Genomic DNA, 16,178 nt, shown 5'->3' on the forward strand with positions numbered 1-16,178 from the left:
CACCTGCTGGTACAGCTTTTCCTGCTTCCTGTGGCAGGTGTATATTCTAATCAGAGGGTGCCAATATTTACTATCAAATCCTTCAGCTATCGCCCCAATTACAGTGCATGTAAAGCACGTGTTACAGCATCTGGTCCACAGAGAGTTGCTAAAAGAACAAGAATAATATTTTATTAAAGTATTAAATAGTAATAATCACTATCTTAATTATTAAATTATTATAGTCTTTAAAATAGTGTTTTTGTTTTATTATTTTATTTAGTGGCTAGGACAGGAGTTGAGAGAAATGACAAGAGATTTGTAACCTTAGTGCCAACTCTCTCATTCTTTTTCCCTCAACCTACTTGCGTCCTGACTATTCCCCAAGGCACTCATGATTTCCAGACACAGATACTTTTCTCCAGATCTCTGATAAACTCAAAGGGAAAGTGTAGGGACAGAGACAATATCTGGAATCTCTGACTTCTCTCTCTCTTTTTTTTTCCTGGTTCCCAGGGTCTCTCAGTCTGTTTATCATTCAGCCAAGCAGCTACTAGGTCTTACTATGCGCTGGGCTCGGTATGAAGTAATGAGGGTACAGTGGGAAACCATTAAATTGCACACAGTGAAAGAGCTGCTAGCAGGCTGTGTCTGACCTCAGGATCCCAGTTTTCTTGGGCCTATCTTGAGCTAGCACAGAGGCTGAGGAGCTGAGCAGCTGGTAGCCAGGGGTTCTGGGTCCTAATCTGAACTCTGGGACAAGCTCCCACTGTGACCTGGGATCTGTCTCTTTCCTATGTGTCCTCTCTGCACACGGCATCTTGGGTCACAGGGAGGCTTTCTGTTTCAGCCCTTGAGTGGCCAAAGATCCCACCAACCTGCCTTGGAACCTGGTGACCAAAACTGAATCTGACTTTAAGGAGTGATGCCAGGGCATGGGTCTAACTCTCTTAGACTTTTCCCTGTAGACAAGGGATCTGCTGAAGGATGAAAGGAAGGAGTGGCCCAGTCAGAGTTCTCTTTTAGAAAGAGCACTCTGGAGGCTAGTGCAAAGAATGGTCTGGGTAAAGACCCAGCTGCAGGCTGGAAATGAAACCAGAGAGAGGGGCCAAGTGTCTAGTTTAGACACTGTCTAGTAGCAGTAGAATTGGAGAGGGACAGATGGGTGTGAAAGGCATTTTGAAGGTGGCAGCAATAGGAAGTTGGAGTTGGATAGGATGCGGGGAGATGGGAAAGGAGCTCAGGAGATTTTCTCATTTCTGATTGATATGACTGTTCACCTCAGAGATACCATCAATTAATCTGTGTGTGTGTGTGCGTGCACACATCTATACCCATATATCATATAGTTAAATTAAAAGCCCAACACAAAATTCTTTGCCCTCACATTTGCCTTTCCCCCAAGAATCAAAAACAGAAAACATTTCAGTAAATTGAGGGCTCATTAAAAAAAAAAAAAAAATTGAGGGCTCATTAGTTGAGTTCTGGTTAGCTATGGTTTTGCTGCACATAGAAAACCTTATTGTTACTACAGAATGAATGAGACTCCATTTCTCCTATATACTCCATCTCTGAGCCTCAGTTTCTCATCTATGAGGTAGGAACAATGATCCCTATCGTATACATCTCAGAGTCATCATGAGGCTCAAAGAGAATGAATGTCGAGGTATATTGTAAGCTACACCTCAAAAGCCAAATTCTATATTTTTGGCCCAAATAGAGTCACAGAAGCCAGTTCATCATGGTCGATAATAATGCCTCCATTTGTTCTCCCTCACATGGGGCTTCTGGTTATAATCCTGAGAGTCAGGCAATTTTTTTTTACCAGAGGAAAAAAAACGTTTTCCCCTCAGGAGAGTCAGGGGAAGGAAGACAGGGAGCCAGGGGTTCAGGGAGCCTGAGTTTCTGACCCAGGATCCTGGTTGTGGAACAGCACCCTTGGGCACACTTTGTTGGTTTATAGACAGCTTGTTCCAGTTGTCCTCTGCCTCCCTGCACGGATCAACCATGTTAAGCACTCTTTAACATAAGACTATGAAAGAGTCAGTCCATCCATCAGCTCTGTTTGAAAAATTAAAAGCTAGAAATGGCAGCACGTTTCCCACTCTTGGCCCCAAGGTGGAGTATTCTCACCTTGGGTCCTTGGGAAATTTCCTCTCAGGAAGAGGGTCGCTTGCAAGGTAGGTATTTTTATTCCTATCTTACAGATGAAGAAACTGAGGCTTGAGAAGTAAGCTAGCAGCCCAAGGTCACATAGCAAGTAAAGCCAGAGCTAGGATTGAAGCAGAACCCACTGTCTCTAAACCCCACGCTCTTTCCCCCTGGGGAGAGAATGTGACTTAAAAAAGACCTTTCAGTGAAAGGGGATTTAATAAAAAATAGTTATTTTCCAGCTATCTGACTATTGGATAGCTATTGGCTAATGTCTCTGAAGGTTCTGGAAAAGTGCCTAGCATATAGGAGGTTCAGAGTGTATGCAGTCCTTTGGTCAAAGTCAAGAAACCATCTGATGGGTTCAATGTAGACACAGGTTCTTGTGCAGATTCATTCATGATGCTCCGAAGGAGAACAAGCAGACTGGAGAACAAGTAGGTTGCATCAGATAAATTAGTGCCAGGAGAAGGAAAATATTGACAGCATCAAGATTGCTCCCATTCCCTAAATACCAATCAATGATGCAGATGACACCTCTTCGATGAGGCTGTCCTTTCCCTGTTCTCCATGAAGAAGCTGAAGCTCAGGGAGGTTGAGAAACAGCTGAGAGTCAGTAAGAAGCTAAAAGAAAGAAAGAAATACTCTCTGTTATGGGAAGGAGCAACAGAGAGTGGGCCTCTGGGAGAGTGAAAATTGATTATGGGCTTCAAGTATGATGGGGTACTTCTCAGGAAGTTTGCTTGCATAGCTCAGACCTGAATCTCAGTTTTGTGTATGGAAAACCATCCAGAAATACAGTTAACACTCACTATGCACCTTCCCCGTGGTTGGCCTTCTGTGTGATGCTTTTCATGCCCAAATGTCATTCCTTGATATCATATGTCATAGATATCATAGTCTTACAGCAAACTTGTAGCTAGGAGACAATCATCTTCATTTTGTACTCAAGGAAGCAGTCTCAAATGGGTACATGAGTGGGGTAAAGGGTTTGCTCAAGGTCATTCACTTAGTAAATTATAGAGCCAGGACTTAGAACTCAGTGCCTTCTAACAAGCCATGGCCCGAGAGGGGGCCTGTGGGTAGCAGAGATGGCCCAGCCTGGAGTGGACTGAAGATAAAATTAAACTGGAAAATAAATTGATGTCTTCAACAGGACAAACTAAGTTCTTTCACTGTAATTTGCCAAATTGCATAGAGGCTGTATGCCAATATTTATCTCTAAATATCTGGCTGCCTTACTAAAGAGAAGGGATGCTAAGGGGAAGTAGAGATCAGCTAGCCCAACGCTTTCATTTTACAGCTGAGGGATCGGAGGCTAAAATGGGTAATTACTGGTGGGTCAGAGACAGAGCCTTGACCTGAGGTGGAAGCCCTTTCCTCACCACAGATTTCTTGAGAGCAGTGGCAGTGGCCAAGAGCAGGTAAAATGAGCTGTTGTAGGGCACCTGGGTGGCTCAGTTGGTTAAGCATTTGCCTTTGGCTCAGGTCATGATCCTGGGATTGAGCCCCACACCAGGCTCTCTCTTCAGTGGGAAGCCTGTTTCTCCCTCTCCCTCTGCAGCTCCCCCTGCTTGTGCGCTCTCTCTCTCTCTCTCCCTCTCAAATAAATAAATAAATAAATAAATAAATAAATAAATAAATAAAATGGGCTGTCATGTTGAGGCGGATCACAGTGTCTCATAACTGGACACTGACGACTGCTACTCCAATCCCATCAGTAACCCTCACCCTAGTGCACAGTTTAGCTAGTTCTCTGTCGGAATAGATTCCTTTCTTTTTCATTTAGAAGTAGGACATGATGCAAGACCCTAACCAGTCCTACGTGACTGAATTCATCCTTTTGGGCTTTTCATTCAACCCCAGGACAACTCCTCTGCTCTTCTCAGCCTTCTTGATGACCTACCTGTTGATTATTCTGGGCAACAGCTTTATCACCATCCTCATCTGCCTGGACTCACACCTCCACACACCCATGTACTTCTTTATTGGCATCCTTTCCATGTTGGATCTGGGCTATACCACCACAACTGTGCCTCAGATGTTGGCACATCTAGCCAGCCAGAAGAAGACCATCTCTTTTGCCAGCTGTGTGGCCCAAATGTACATTTTCTTGGTGCTAGGCATCACTGAGTCTTGGCTCTTTGCCATGATGTCTATAGACAGGTATGTGGCCATCTGCCACCCACTCAGGTACAAGGTCATCATGAGCCCATGGCTATGTGGGCTAATGGTCATTTTCTGTGGACTCTGGGGTGTCATCTCTGCTCTTATCTATACTGTCTTTGCCATGCGTCTGCCGTATTGTGGCCCCAACAAGATCAACCACTTCTTCTGTGAAGTCCCTGCAGTCTTAAAGCTGGCTTGTGCAGATACCTCAGTCAATGACTGGGTAGACTTCATTCTCGGTTTTAGTGTCATCCTGATCCCACTCTCCCTTATCCTTGTCATTTATGTCAACATCTTCATTGCCATCTTGAGAATCCGTTCAGCCCAGGGGCGACTGAAAGCCTTCTCCACCTGTGCCTCCCATATCACTGTGGTCACCATGTTCTGTGTGCCAGCCATGGTCATGTATATGAAGCCTGGCTCTGAGGCCTCCCTGGAAGAGGACAAGAAGTTGGCCCTGTTCTACAATGTCATCTCTGCTTTCCTCAACCCTATCATCTACAGCCTCAGGAACAAGGACGTGAAGAGGGCTTTCTTTAAGGTGGTGGGCTGGGCTCCAGAATGAGATCCTAGAAGGATAGCTGAGGGACAGAGAAACAAGATTCAGGATGCACAGTCAATGCCTTAAACATTTAATTGACAGACTAGTCACCATGAAATATCTCATAGACATGTCAATCTTATTTTTTTAAGATTTTATTTATTCATTTGACAGAGAGAGAGATCACAAGTAGACAGAGAAGCAGGCAGAGAGAGGGGGGAAGCAGGCTCCCCCGCTGAGCAGAAAGCCTGATGCGGGCCTCGATCCTAGGACCCTGAGACCACGACCTGAGCCAAAGGCAGAGGCCCAACCCACTGAGCCACCCAGGTGCCCGACATGTCAATTTTACAGCTTTCTTTTGTTTTAGAGTCTCAGGACATAACAAAAGAAGGGGTGTCTGAGCCATTGAAGTCTTTTATTGAGACAAAAGGAATGGGCTTTGGGGTATGCTGTGTAGCTGGATCTTGAGAAAGGTTCACTCTCCTCTGGAAACCACACACATTTTGTGTTAGGTTAGCTGGAGGGAAGTGTAAGGGCACTAACATTGGAGGATTCCTGGCTTCTGGAGGATTGAGTGAGTGAACATCACTGCAGTGACTTAGGGGTGTGGTATGCTTGCTTTGGACATGGAGATTGGAAACACGCTGGGATGGTTGGGGACCAGCTGTGATCAGCTGCATTGATCTCCCTGAGACCAACCCCTGAGACCCATCTCAGGTCACTCTCTTCCTCCTTCTCTCTTTCCAAGTAAACTGGCCTCTCTTTGCCTTGACTGTGTCATATTCTTTCCCATTTCAGGGCTTCCACATATGGTCTTTTTCTCTCCTCACCCTTAACCCCACCCCCCCTCCATCCGACTCCATTATAACATTGACTCCTGTTCATCCGTCGGGTCTTGGCTTAAACTGCAGCTCCTCAAATAAGCTTTTTCTTGAGCCCCCAGAGTGAGCCTTCCAAAGCACCCTGTACCTTTCTCTCATTAAAAAGGCATGTGGTTCAACATCTGAGTTCTCTGCCTGATAGCAGCGTCCATGAGGCAGGATCCTGATTGTTCAGTTGACCCCTAGGATCCAGCCCCATGCTGCCCACATTCCAGACTTCAACAGATATTTTATGAGTGAAGGGATAGACACTTCACAGGAAAGGCCAGAGAGGGCAGATGAAACCAGTAAGTGGGAAAGCTGATGAATTGGGAGCAGAAAAATGTAGGAAATCGTGGCAGGTACAAAAAGGGGAGGAGATAAAAAGGATGAAGTGTTGTTGGGTTATAATCATAGGGAAAATTTCCCAAAAGTTTGCTTTTATTATTAATAAACATGAATTGAATCAGTGGGATAACATTTTTCACCTATTAAATGAGCAAAATTTACAAAAATGGTGATACTCAATGCTGGGAAGAATGCAGTGAGACTGACACCCACACGTATTGCTGAAAAGAATATCCTTGTTTCGACCTTTCTAGAGTAGTGCCTTCCACATAGTAGGCACTCAATAAATCTCTTATATGAAGAGTATAATACTAATAATTATGGCTTTACTTATTCAAAACTTCTGTATCAACACAGTTGTTAAAATTTTACATATATTAATTCATTTAATAAGAACGCCAATAATTAGAAAGCGTGTAATAATATGTATCATGAAACTTAACAATATTTATAAGCTTGGGTCCAGAAATTTCACTTCTAGAACTTTGTCTTAAGAACAAAATCAGAGGGGTGCCTGGGTGGCTCAGTGGGTTAAGCCTCTGTCTTCAGCTTGGGTTGTGATCTCAGGGTCCTGGGATCCAGCCCCGTGTTGGGTTCTCTGCTCAGTAGGGAGCCTGCTTCCCCCTCTCTCTCTCTGCAGGCCTCTCTGCCTACTTGTGATCTCTGTCTGTAACATAAATAAATAAATAATCTTTTAAAAAAAGAACAAAATCAGAAATGTAGACCAAGTTTTATGTACAAATATGTTATTCAGAGTGTTATTAGAAGCAGCTATATATATAATATATCAATTTATTAAATGCTATGCAATCAATACTGTGTATCATGTTTTAAAGCAATATTTAATGGCATTGAAAAGTGTGATATGTCAGATAGAAAAATCAAGATATAAAGTTATATGTATAAAGTTAACCTAAGTTTTATAAAATATTCATACATTCATTTTTTAAATTTTTTATTTTTTTATCCTGTTATGTTAGTCACCATAAAATACATCATTTGTTTTTGATGCGGTGTTCTAAGATTCATTGTTTATGTACAACACCCAGTGCTCCATGCAATATGTTCATTTTTAAAAGCCTGAATGGATACATGTTAACATTTTAACATGGGTATCTCCAGATAGTAAGATAATGAGTGATTTTTATTTTATTTCTTATTTTCTCTACTCTCTAAAATTTCTACAATCAGCATATATTGTCTTTATAGGAGAAATAATTTAAGATTACTTGAGAAAAACTTGTCCTGTCTGAGAAAAGAAAGTTAGCCATAATGATGGCATCAAACATTCATTGACCAAATGCAGGCATGCACCTGTGGGTGCAGGCATGATAAGCTAAGCCCCTGTCTAGTGGTAAGAGACAAGTACAAGACAAGGATGCTATAAGGTACTAACTGTGCTGCTGGAAATATGTTCAAAGCTCTGAGGAAGTGATGAGGCCACATTTGTGCTGGGTGCTGGCAGCATGAGTAGAAGCTGGAAACATTGAAGAAGAGAGCAAGGGGCAGGGGTGGGGGAATCCCAGACAGAGGAGATATGATGTTGAAAACCTAGAGACGTGGAGCTTATAGAGATTGGGCAGGATGGCTAGGACACAGGCCCAGTGAGGGGAGAGCATATGACAGATAGGGTAAAGAAATTCAGCAGTGGTAGAGAACTTCAGGTTCAGGTTCAGGTAGAGAACTTCTCTAAATGACTGTATTTACCAAGTACTGTTACCTGGAACTGTGGCCCTGTGAAACAGTCTACAATGAAAAGATTTCTTGCCCATATAGCCTCAGAAACACTGATGTCCTCTTCATGCTTCAGAGGGCACAGAGAGGATGTTAAAGAATCTGAGAAGACTGATAGTAATCAACCAATAGATAAAAGAACAATTAATAACAAGGAAAACACTGAGGCGCCATAACACAGAGTTATGTGTCCAACTCTGGATTTTGTCTGGGATCATGATCTCAGGGTCAGGAGATGGAGCCCTGCTTCAGGCTCCACACTTAGCACAGGGTCTGCTTGTTCCTCTCCCTCTGGTCCTCTCCTGCTCCTCTCCACCCCGCTCATGCTGTCTCTCCTTAAAAATGAATGAATGAATGAATGAATGAATGAATGAATAGATAAACAAGTGTTAAGGAGGGGAAAAAAACAAGGAAAACACCTATGCTAATTCTTTTAACAGAATACTTACCAAACTTGTTGGATCACAGAGCTCTTTCTTCCTAAAGAAACTAGAATTTTCCAAAAATGCACTTTGAGAAGTGCTAGTGTATGAATGGGTGGATTTGAGGGGGGAAATACAGAAAAATGTAAAGTAATTACAATATGCCTCAAATGTCACCCCTCAGTGCTAACTATTCTTAATATTTTTGTGTATTGTTTTATGTCTCTATGTAACATTTGTCACAATTGAGATCATATATAAAGATTGTTCTATACCTTTTCATCATGACCTCTATGTCTCTTACACATATACTTTCCACAATTTTATTTACTGTGCTTCAGTTTCCATATTTTCTTTTGACCTGGTTTCCTTTACTAATTTTTCTATTCAGCTGGGTTTATTCTGCCATGAAACCCAGGAATAAAGTTTTAATTACAACTATATTTTTAATTCTAAAATTTTAATTTTATTCATTTTTAGTTTCCAAATCTCTGCTGAAATTCCCCATCTTATTATTTAATCACAGTTATTTTTAAGTCTGTGTCTGATATATGTCAAGACCTAAATGCCCTATAGGTCCATTTCTTATTGCCTCTGTTTTTCCTCTTAATTTTGAGTGAGTTCTTATCTTTTTGTTTGTCTGGTAATTTTTTATTAAATTCCAGACACTAAGTATAAAAAACCTTCTAGAGATGATTTGAGGCTCTGGATTATGCTGTATCCCTTCAGAGTGGATTTACTTTTTGCCCTGGGGGGCACTCTGGGCAGTGGAAAATCACCTTAGGTTATTCAGGGGTTGAGCTGACTCAAAGCTGAGCTTCAGTCTTTGTATTTATGAGTATATTTCTGTTTGACTTTTACTCACAGTCCCCTGGGGGTCCCAAACTGAAAGTCTGTGATGTTTGCCAGGGCACTCCTCCTTAGACTACCCTAAGTCTGATTTTTGTCCCTCCATTCCCTGAGCTCAGCTTCTCAATCTCAGTGTGGCCTATTTTTTTTTCCCCAGAATATCATGAGCATTCCCCTAAGACATGAATAGCACTGAAAATGGTTGCATTAGAGAGGATGACTAACTGTCCTATTTTTGCTATATTTTTCTAAGCTGGGGTATAATGATCATCTCTCTATGTACATCCTTAGCTCATTTTTTTTTTTCAGTGAGCATCTTAGCTTGGGCTGAAGTAAGTTTCCACTTGTCTTTTCTTCTAGGAATTTTATGGTTTTGGGTCTTATGTTCAAAATTTTGACCCATTTGAGCCTTTTCACTTTTTAGTGGTGCTTTTTAAGTTTTTATTTAAATTCTAGTTAGTTAACATATAGTGTAATATTAGTTTCAGGCGTACAATATAGTGATTCAACACTTCATACAACATCCAGTACTCATCACAGCAAATGCGCTCCTTAACCACCATCAGCTGTTTCACCCATCCCCCACTTACCACCCCTCCAGTAATGATAAGTTTGCTCTCTGTAGTTAACAACATAGTAAAATTTGTGGGAGTCCAATGCAGGACTCAATCCCAGGACTCCAGATTCATGACCTGAGCCAAAGACAGTCACTTAACTAACTAGCCACCCACGTGCACACTTCCCTCCACTTTAAATGGTATTTTTGATAAGTGAAAGTTTTTCATTTTGCTGAAATCCAGTTTATTAATTTTTATTTTGTGAAACAAGTTTTTTTGTCATGAATTTAATTTACTTAAGGTACATGGAAATATTCAGACTTTCTGTTTCTTCTCATGCCCATTTTGATAAGCTGTAATTTTCAAGAATTTTGTCCATTTTATCTAGTTGTTGAATTTACTGGCATAAAGTTGGTCAGAACATACCCTTATTACTCTTTTCATATCTGTGAGACCTGTGTGATACCTCGTCTTTCCTCCTAATCCTGATAATTTGTGTTTTCTTTTTTTTCTTCATCAACTAGCTAGAGATTTATTAATTTTATTGAACAATACAAAGAATTATCTTTTGATTTCATTGATTTTCTTTATAGTTTGTCCATTTCTATCTCATTGATTTTTTTTTTCAGTTTATTTAGGTGGAACCTGAGATTTTTTTTTTTAAAGGACCTTTCATTTTTTTCTAACATAAGTACTTAAAGCTATAAATTTTCTAAGCAATGCTTTAGGTGCAGCCCCAGATTTTACTATGTCGTTTTTTCATTATCAGTCAGTTCAAAATATTGTATTTCCTTTGTGCTTTCCTCCTTGAGACATGAGTTATTTAGAAATGTGCTGTTTAACTTCGAATATTTGGATCATTTCCAGGTACATATATATTTTAATTTCTAATTTAATTCCATTGTGTTCAAATAACATACTCTGTAAGATTTCAATATTTTGAAATTTTATAGCCTCATGTATGGTCTATACTGATAAACATTCCATATGGCCTTTAAATGAATGCTGTTTTGGGCTATAATGATTAATAAATGACAATTAGATTAAGAGCATTGACATTGTTGTTCAGATCTACATCTTTATGATTTTTGTCTAATTGTTCCATCAAGTACTATGACAAGAGTATTACAATTGCCACTACAATTATGAAATTGCCTGATTTTCACTTTAATTCTGTCAGTTGTTGCTAATACAGTACATGTATTAGGTACATGTACACTTATCATTGTGTATTTAAGATGCACGTGTATTACACTGTGTGGAAGTTTTATTTCACTAATACTTAAAATAATCTTAATAGGACTCAGGGTGGAAAAGAGTGACACAATTTTTCTATGAAGAAAAATTATTTGGAAAAAGACAAATAAAAATGAAATTATCCATAGTTTGCTTAAATTTGGTTTTTCAAGATTTTTCCCCAGCCCACTATGAGAATTAATATCAAGATCTAAGAATGATTGCATTGATGTGAGTTTGGTTATAGGCAGGGTTATAACATCAAAACCTTCAACTGGCACGAAGCATTCTTTTCTGACATGGCAAGTATGCCTCAGCTTAAAAGACTTGACTCTGGGTGATCTTCTCTATGGTATTCAGCTCTATTTGATGCTTCCTGCTTAAAATTTTATCTTCTCCTTGGCTCCCAGGCAAATGTTATGGAACTGAATTAATAGTTCCTAAGAGGCCAATCTAACCCTTGGCAGGCAAGCTGAGATTCCCTCATGGAGAGGAGAGAAGGTCTAAATGGCTCTGAAAATGAATTATTTGGAAGGACAAAGCTTCTCACCCTTATGTCTGGGTGTAAATAAAAAATGCTCAATATAGAGCAACTGAAGCTCTTGGGGCCATAATGGAAATTTCTAAATTCATGTCCAATATCAGAGAAAGAAGGAATATGTGCAATGGTGAGGAGGAGAGCTACAATGGGGGGAAATTCTTTTTAAAAATATTTTATTTATTTATTTGAGAGAGAAAGAGAACAAGCATGAGCTGGGGTTGCGGGGGTTGGGTAGGAATAGAGGGAGACAGAGTAGACTCTCCACTGAGCAGGGAGCCTGATGTGGGCTGGATCCCAAGACCCTGAGATCATGACCTGAGCCGAAGGCAGATGCTCAACTGACTGAGCCACCCAGTCGCCCACGATGGAGGGAAATTCCAAAATCCTGTGCTATGGAATGAAGCTAATTCCAATTCCATTGGAATATAGTAAATCTTAGCCCTCTATAATGTTAAAGTTAATGAACATACATCTGTGTCCTTCTGCCTGACTGGCATCCTACTTAATATCTCAGAGGCAGATCTTAACATGTTCAAAAGGAAACTCATTACCATCCACTTGATCGTGTTCCCCTCATGGGTTTTCCATTTTTCTTTCTTTCCTTTTCTTCTTTTCTTTCTTCCTTCCTTCCTTTCTTTCTTTCCTTTTTCTTTCTTTCTTTCCTTCCTTTCTTTCCTTCTTTCTTTCTTTCTTTTTCTTTCTTTTTAGTTTTAGAGGCAGAATTTAGTGATTCATTAGTTGCATATAACACTCAGTGCTCATTGTATCAAGTGCCTTCCTTAATGGCCATCATCCACTTATCTCTTCCTCCACACATGTCCCCTCCAGCATCCCTCATTTTGTTACCTAGAGTTTAACATCTCTTATGGTTTGCCTCCCTCTCAATTTTCATCTTATTTTATTTTTTCCTTCCCTTCACCTATGTTCATCTGTTTTGTTTCTTAAATTCCACATATGAGTTAAATCATATGGTATTTGTCTTTCTCTGACTGACTTATTTCGCTTAGCATAATACCCTCTAGTTCCATCCACATAGTTGCAAATGGCAAGATTTCATTCTTTTTGATAGCTAAATAATATTCCACTATATATATATATACACCACATCTTCTTTATCCATTCATCTGTCAGTAGATATGTGGGCTCTTTCCATATTTTGGCTATTGTGGACATTGCTGCCATAATCATTGGGGTGCATGTGCCTCTTCAAAACACTAGATTTGTATCTTTTGGATAAATACCAAGTAATGTAATTGCTGGGTCATAGACTAGCTCTATTTTTAACTTCTTGAGGAACCTCCATTCTGTTTTCCAGAGTGGCTGCTCCAGTTTGCATTCCCACCAACAGTGTAAAAGGGTTCCCCTTTTTCTGCATCCTCATCGACATCTGTTGTTTCCTGAGTTGTTTATTTCAGCCACTCTGGCCAGTGTGAGGTGGTATCTCATTGTGGTTTTGATTTGTATTTCTCTGATAATGAATGATGTGGAGCATTTTTTCATGTTTCTGCTGGCCATTTGGTTGTCCTCTTTGGAGAAATGTCTGTTCATGTCTTCTTCCCATTTCTTCACTGGATTTTTGGGGGTTTTGGCTGTTGAGTTTGAAAAGTTCTTTATAGATTTTGGATACTAGCTCTTTATCTGATAAGACATTTGCAAATATCTTTTCCAATTCTGTAGGTTGCCTTTAATTTTTGTTGACTGATTCCTTTGCTGGGCAAAAATTTTTATCTTGATGAAGTCCCAGTAGTTCATTTTTGCTTATTTCTCTTGTGTTTGGAGATGTGACTAGCAAGAAGTTGTTGTGGCTAAAGTCGAAGAGGTTGCTGTCTTTGTTCTCCTCTTAGATTTTCATGGTTTCCTGTCTCACTTTTAGGTATTTCATCCATTTTATGTTTATTTTTGTGTATGGTATAAGAAAGTGGTCCAGTTTCATTCTTCTGCATGTGGCTGTCCAATTTTCCCAGCACCATTGGTTGAAGAGTCTCTCTTTTTTCCATTGAATATTCTTTCTTGCTTTGTCAAAGATCAGTTGACCATAGAGTTGAGGGCCCATTTCTGGGTTCTCTATTCTGTTCCATTGATCTCTGTGTCTCTTTTTGTGCCAGTACCATACTGTCTTGATGATTAAGCTTTGTAACAGAGCTTGAAGTCCAGAATTGCGATGCTACCAGCTTTGATTTTCTTTTTCAACATTCCTTTGGCTACTCAGCAACTTTTCTGGTTCCATACAAATTTTAGGATTATTTGTTCCAGCTCTATGAAAAATGGTGATGATATTCTGATAAGGATTGTATTGAATGTGGAGATTGTTTTGGGTAGCGTAGACATCCAATCCATGAACATGAAATACTTTTCCATCTCTTTGTGTCTTCCTCAATTTTTTTCATAAGTGTTCTATAGTTTTCAGAGTATAGATCCTTTTCCTTTTTGGTTAGGTTTATTCTTGGGTATCTTATGGGTTTTGGTGCAACTGTAAATGGGATCGATTCCTTAATTTTTCTTTCTTCTCCCTGCATTGTTAGTGTATAGAAATGCAACTGACTTCTGTGCATCGATTTTATATCCTGCCACTTCACTGAATTCCTGTATCAGTTCTAGCAATTTTTGTTGGAGTCTTTTGGGTTTTCTACATAGAGTATCATATTTTCTGTGAAGGGTGAACGTTTGATTTCTTCTTTGCCAATTTGAATGCCTTTTCATTGTTTTTGTTGTCTGATTGCCGAGACTAGGATTTCCAGTACTACGTTGAACAACAGTGGTGACAGTGGACATCCCTGTCATGTTCCTGACCTTAGGGGAAAAGCTCTCAGTTTTTCCCTGTTGAGGGTAATATTCACTGTGGATTTTTTATATATGGCTTTTACGATATTGCAGTATATTCCTTCTATTCCTACACTTGGAGAGTTCTTATCAAAAAAGGATGACCTATTTTGTCAAATGCTTTTTCAATAAATGGTATCATCATCCACCCAACAGCCCAAAGCAACTCATGTTCCACATCCAGTTAGTCACTGCTAAATCTCTTTGATTCTTTCCAATCTGTCTCATTTTCATCCTTACAATTCCTGGCCAATAAAATCTAATAATCTCTCAGTTAGACTCTTTTAATGGACTCCCACTGGTCTTCCTCCTTCCAGTCTTATTAACCAAACTAGCTATTAATCTTTCAAAAACACTAATCTGACTACTCAATGGTATGCTGGTAAATATTTTACAATCAGTTCTTTGGGGAAAACAAAAAGTTCTGATTTGTTGTGTTTGCCAATTTCTTTGGTGTAAATATTTCCACCATGACCAATTTCATGCTATCAATGTGATATTACTGAGCACAGAGTTGGAAAGAATTGAGAATAAGTGGCTTTCATGAGCCACTGAGTCAGCTCCAGAATGCCACTAAACCATGTCACTTTCTTTATTAATAAATTTCAATGGATCTTTGATGCCTTCAGGTATACTATAAATTCTTCAGGCTGGTCTACAAGACTCTCCATGATCTGGTCCTGCTCATTTCTCCAGACTCATCTCCCTCATCTCTCCATTCCTACCCAATCCACCATACTCAAATATTCACTTTATGCTTTATACAATGGGGACAAACATGGGAAGAGATCTTCCTGAACTCTGGAAAGGAGAGCTAAAAGTGGGCGGGGTAGGCATAGAAATAGGAAGAGGCCAAAGTCAGGTGTGCAATCAGCTCAGCCTTCAGTTGGACACACCAATCACTGGACAGGTGAGACAACATTACCCAGTGAGATCGAGATACCTGACTCCTAGTCCTAGTTCTGTCTGTGTGATTTTCCAGAATTAGTTCTGGACACTATGTGTTGGTTTCCCCACATCTAAAATGTTGGTTTGGGAAGACAATACTTAACAGCTTTCCAGTTTAGATGTTCTTTTTCTATGGAAGACCTAAATAAAGTTCAAATAAGACCAGCAGAGTAGCTAGAACTTGAGTCTTGATGTTGGCTTCCTAGCTGCCCTCACTTAGGGGCCCCAATTATGGAGGCTTTAGTTAAAATACCAGTTTCCATACCCCTCCTGTAGTTCTAATTCCCCCAAATCTTAGGTGTCCTTTGGAGCACATATAGCCCTTCTCTGTATTCACTCCTTGCCGAACCTTCCTGTGAGTAATGAGATCCCTCAGGATTGGAAGACTCCTGAGGTGACACTGGGATCTATTTGGCTACATCCTTGGGACTCCTTGTTCCCTGATACTATGGGTCTCATTAAAATACCAACCAGGTATCTCCTAGGGAGCTCCTGAGATGCAGCAGCTTCTGGAGAGTGGCTAAAATAGTATCCTCTTATAGACCAGTATACAATACTGGAGCTGTCCAAGGCAGTTGTGAGACATGAGTGTGAAGGAGGGGTGTGTACTAAATTTGGGATCAGAGTGGGAGGATAGTTAAAGGGTATGCAGGACAAGACCAGGAGTCTGGGAAGGCTACTCATACCAGATTCCTGTCAGCCAGAGCTCTGGCAAAGGGTAGTCATCTGCAGCTAGTACAGTTCATGCGTTATTGATTTGTTTTCTCTTATTTTCCATTTAACTTTGTGCATTTCAGCTAACAAATTGCCAAGAAGAGGATTTTAGTTGTGCTGGGAGTGGGTATCTTGAGGGGAAGCCCTGAGAGAAGAAAACGTGGATACTAGTTTTGAAAAAGAAAGTGATGGAGAAACCACTGGGCTGAGAGTCCCATCCTTGCAACAAACCCTTAAACCATCGGCATAACTTCACAAAGTCATTAATCCAATCCACTACCCATTTCTGTGCTAAGAACTGGAGGTAGA

At 40.2% G+C, this 16,178-nt stretch overlaps 1 protein-coding gene across 1 annotated transcript; it reads left to right on the top strand.

The window, feature by feature from the left end:
- The first annotated feature begins 3,928 nt into the window (after positions 1 to 3,928).
- LOC125098850 (olfactory receptor 2A12-like) lies at positions 3,929 to 4,864 on the top strand. Its single transcript, XM_047728042.1, has one exon. It carries the CDS (start codon positions 3,929 to 3,931, stop codon positions 4,862 to 4,864), a length of 936 nt encoding a protein of 311 aa, XP_047583998.1.
- Positions 4,865 to 16,178: the final 11,314 nt, after the last annotated feature.

This window comes from Lutra lutra, chromosome 4, assembly GCF_902655055.1.
Source record: "Lutra lutra chromosome 4, mLutLut1.2, whole genome shotgun sequence".
Classification (NCBI taxonomy): Eukaryota; Metazoa; Chordata; class Mammalia; order Carnivora; family Mustelidae; genus Lutra; species Lutra lutra.

What these genes read in the sequence shown, in the direction of transcription:
- LOC125098850 (XM_047728042.1), top strand. Translation starts at nt 3,929, where the DNA reads ATGATGCAAGACCCTAACCAGTCCTACGTGACTGAATTCATCCTTTTG.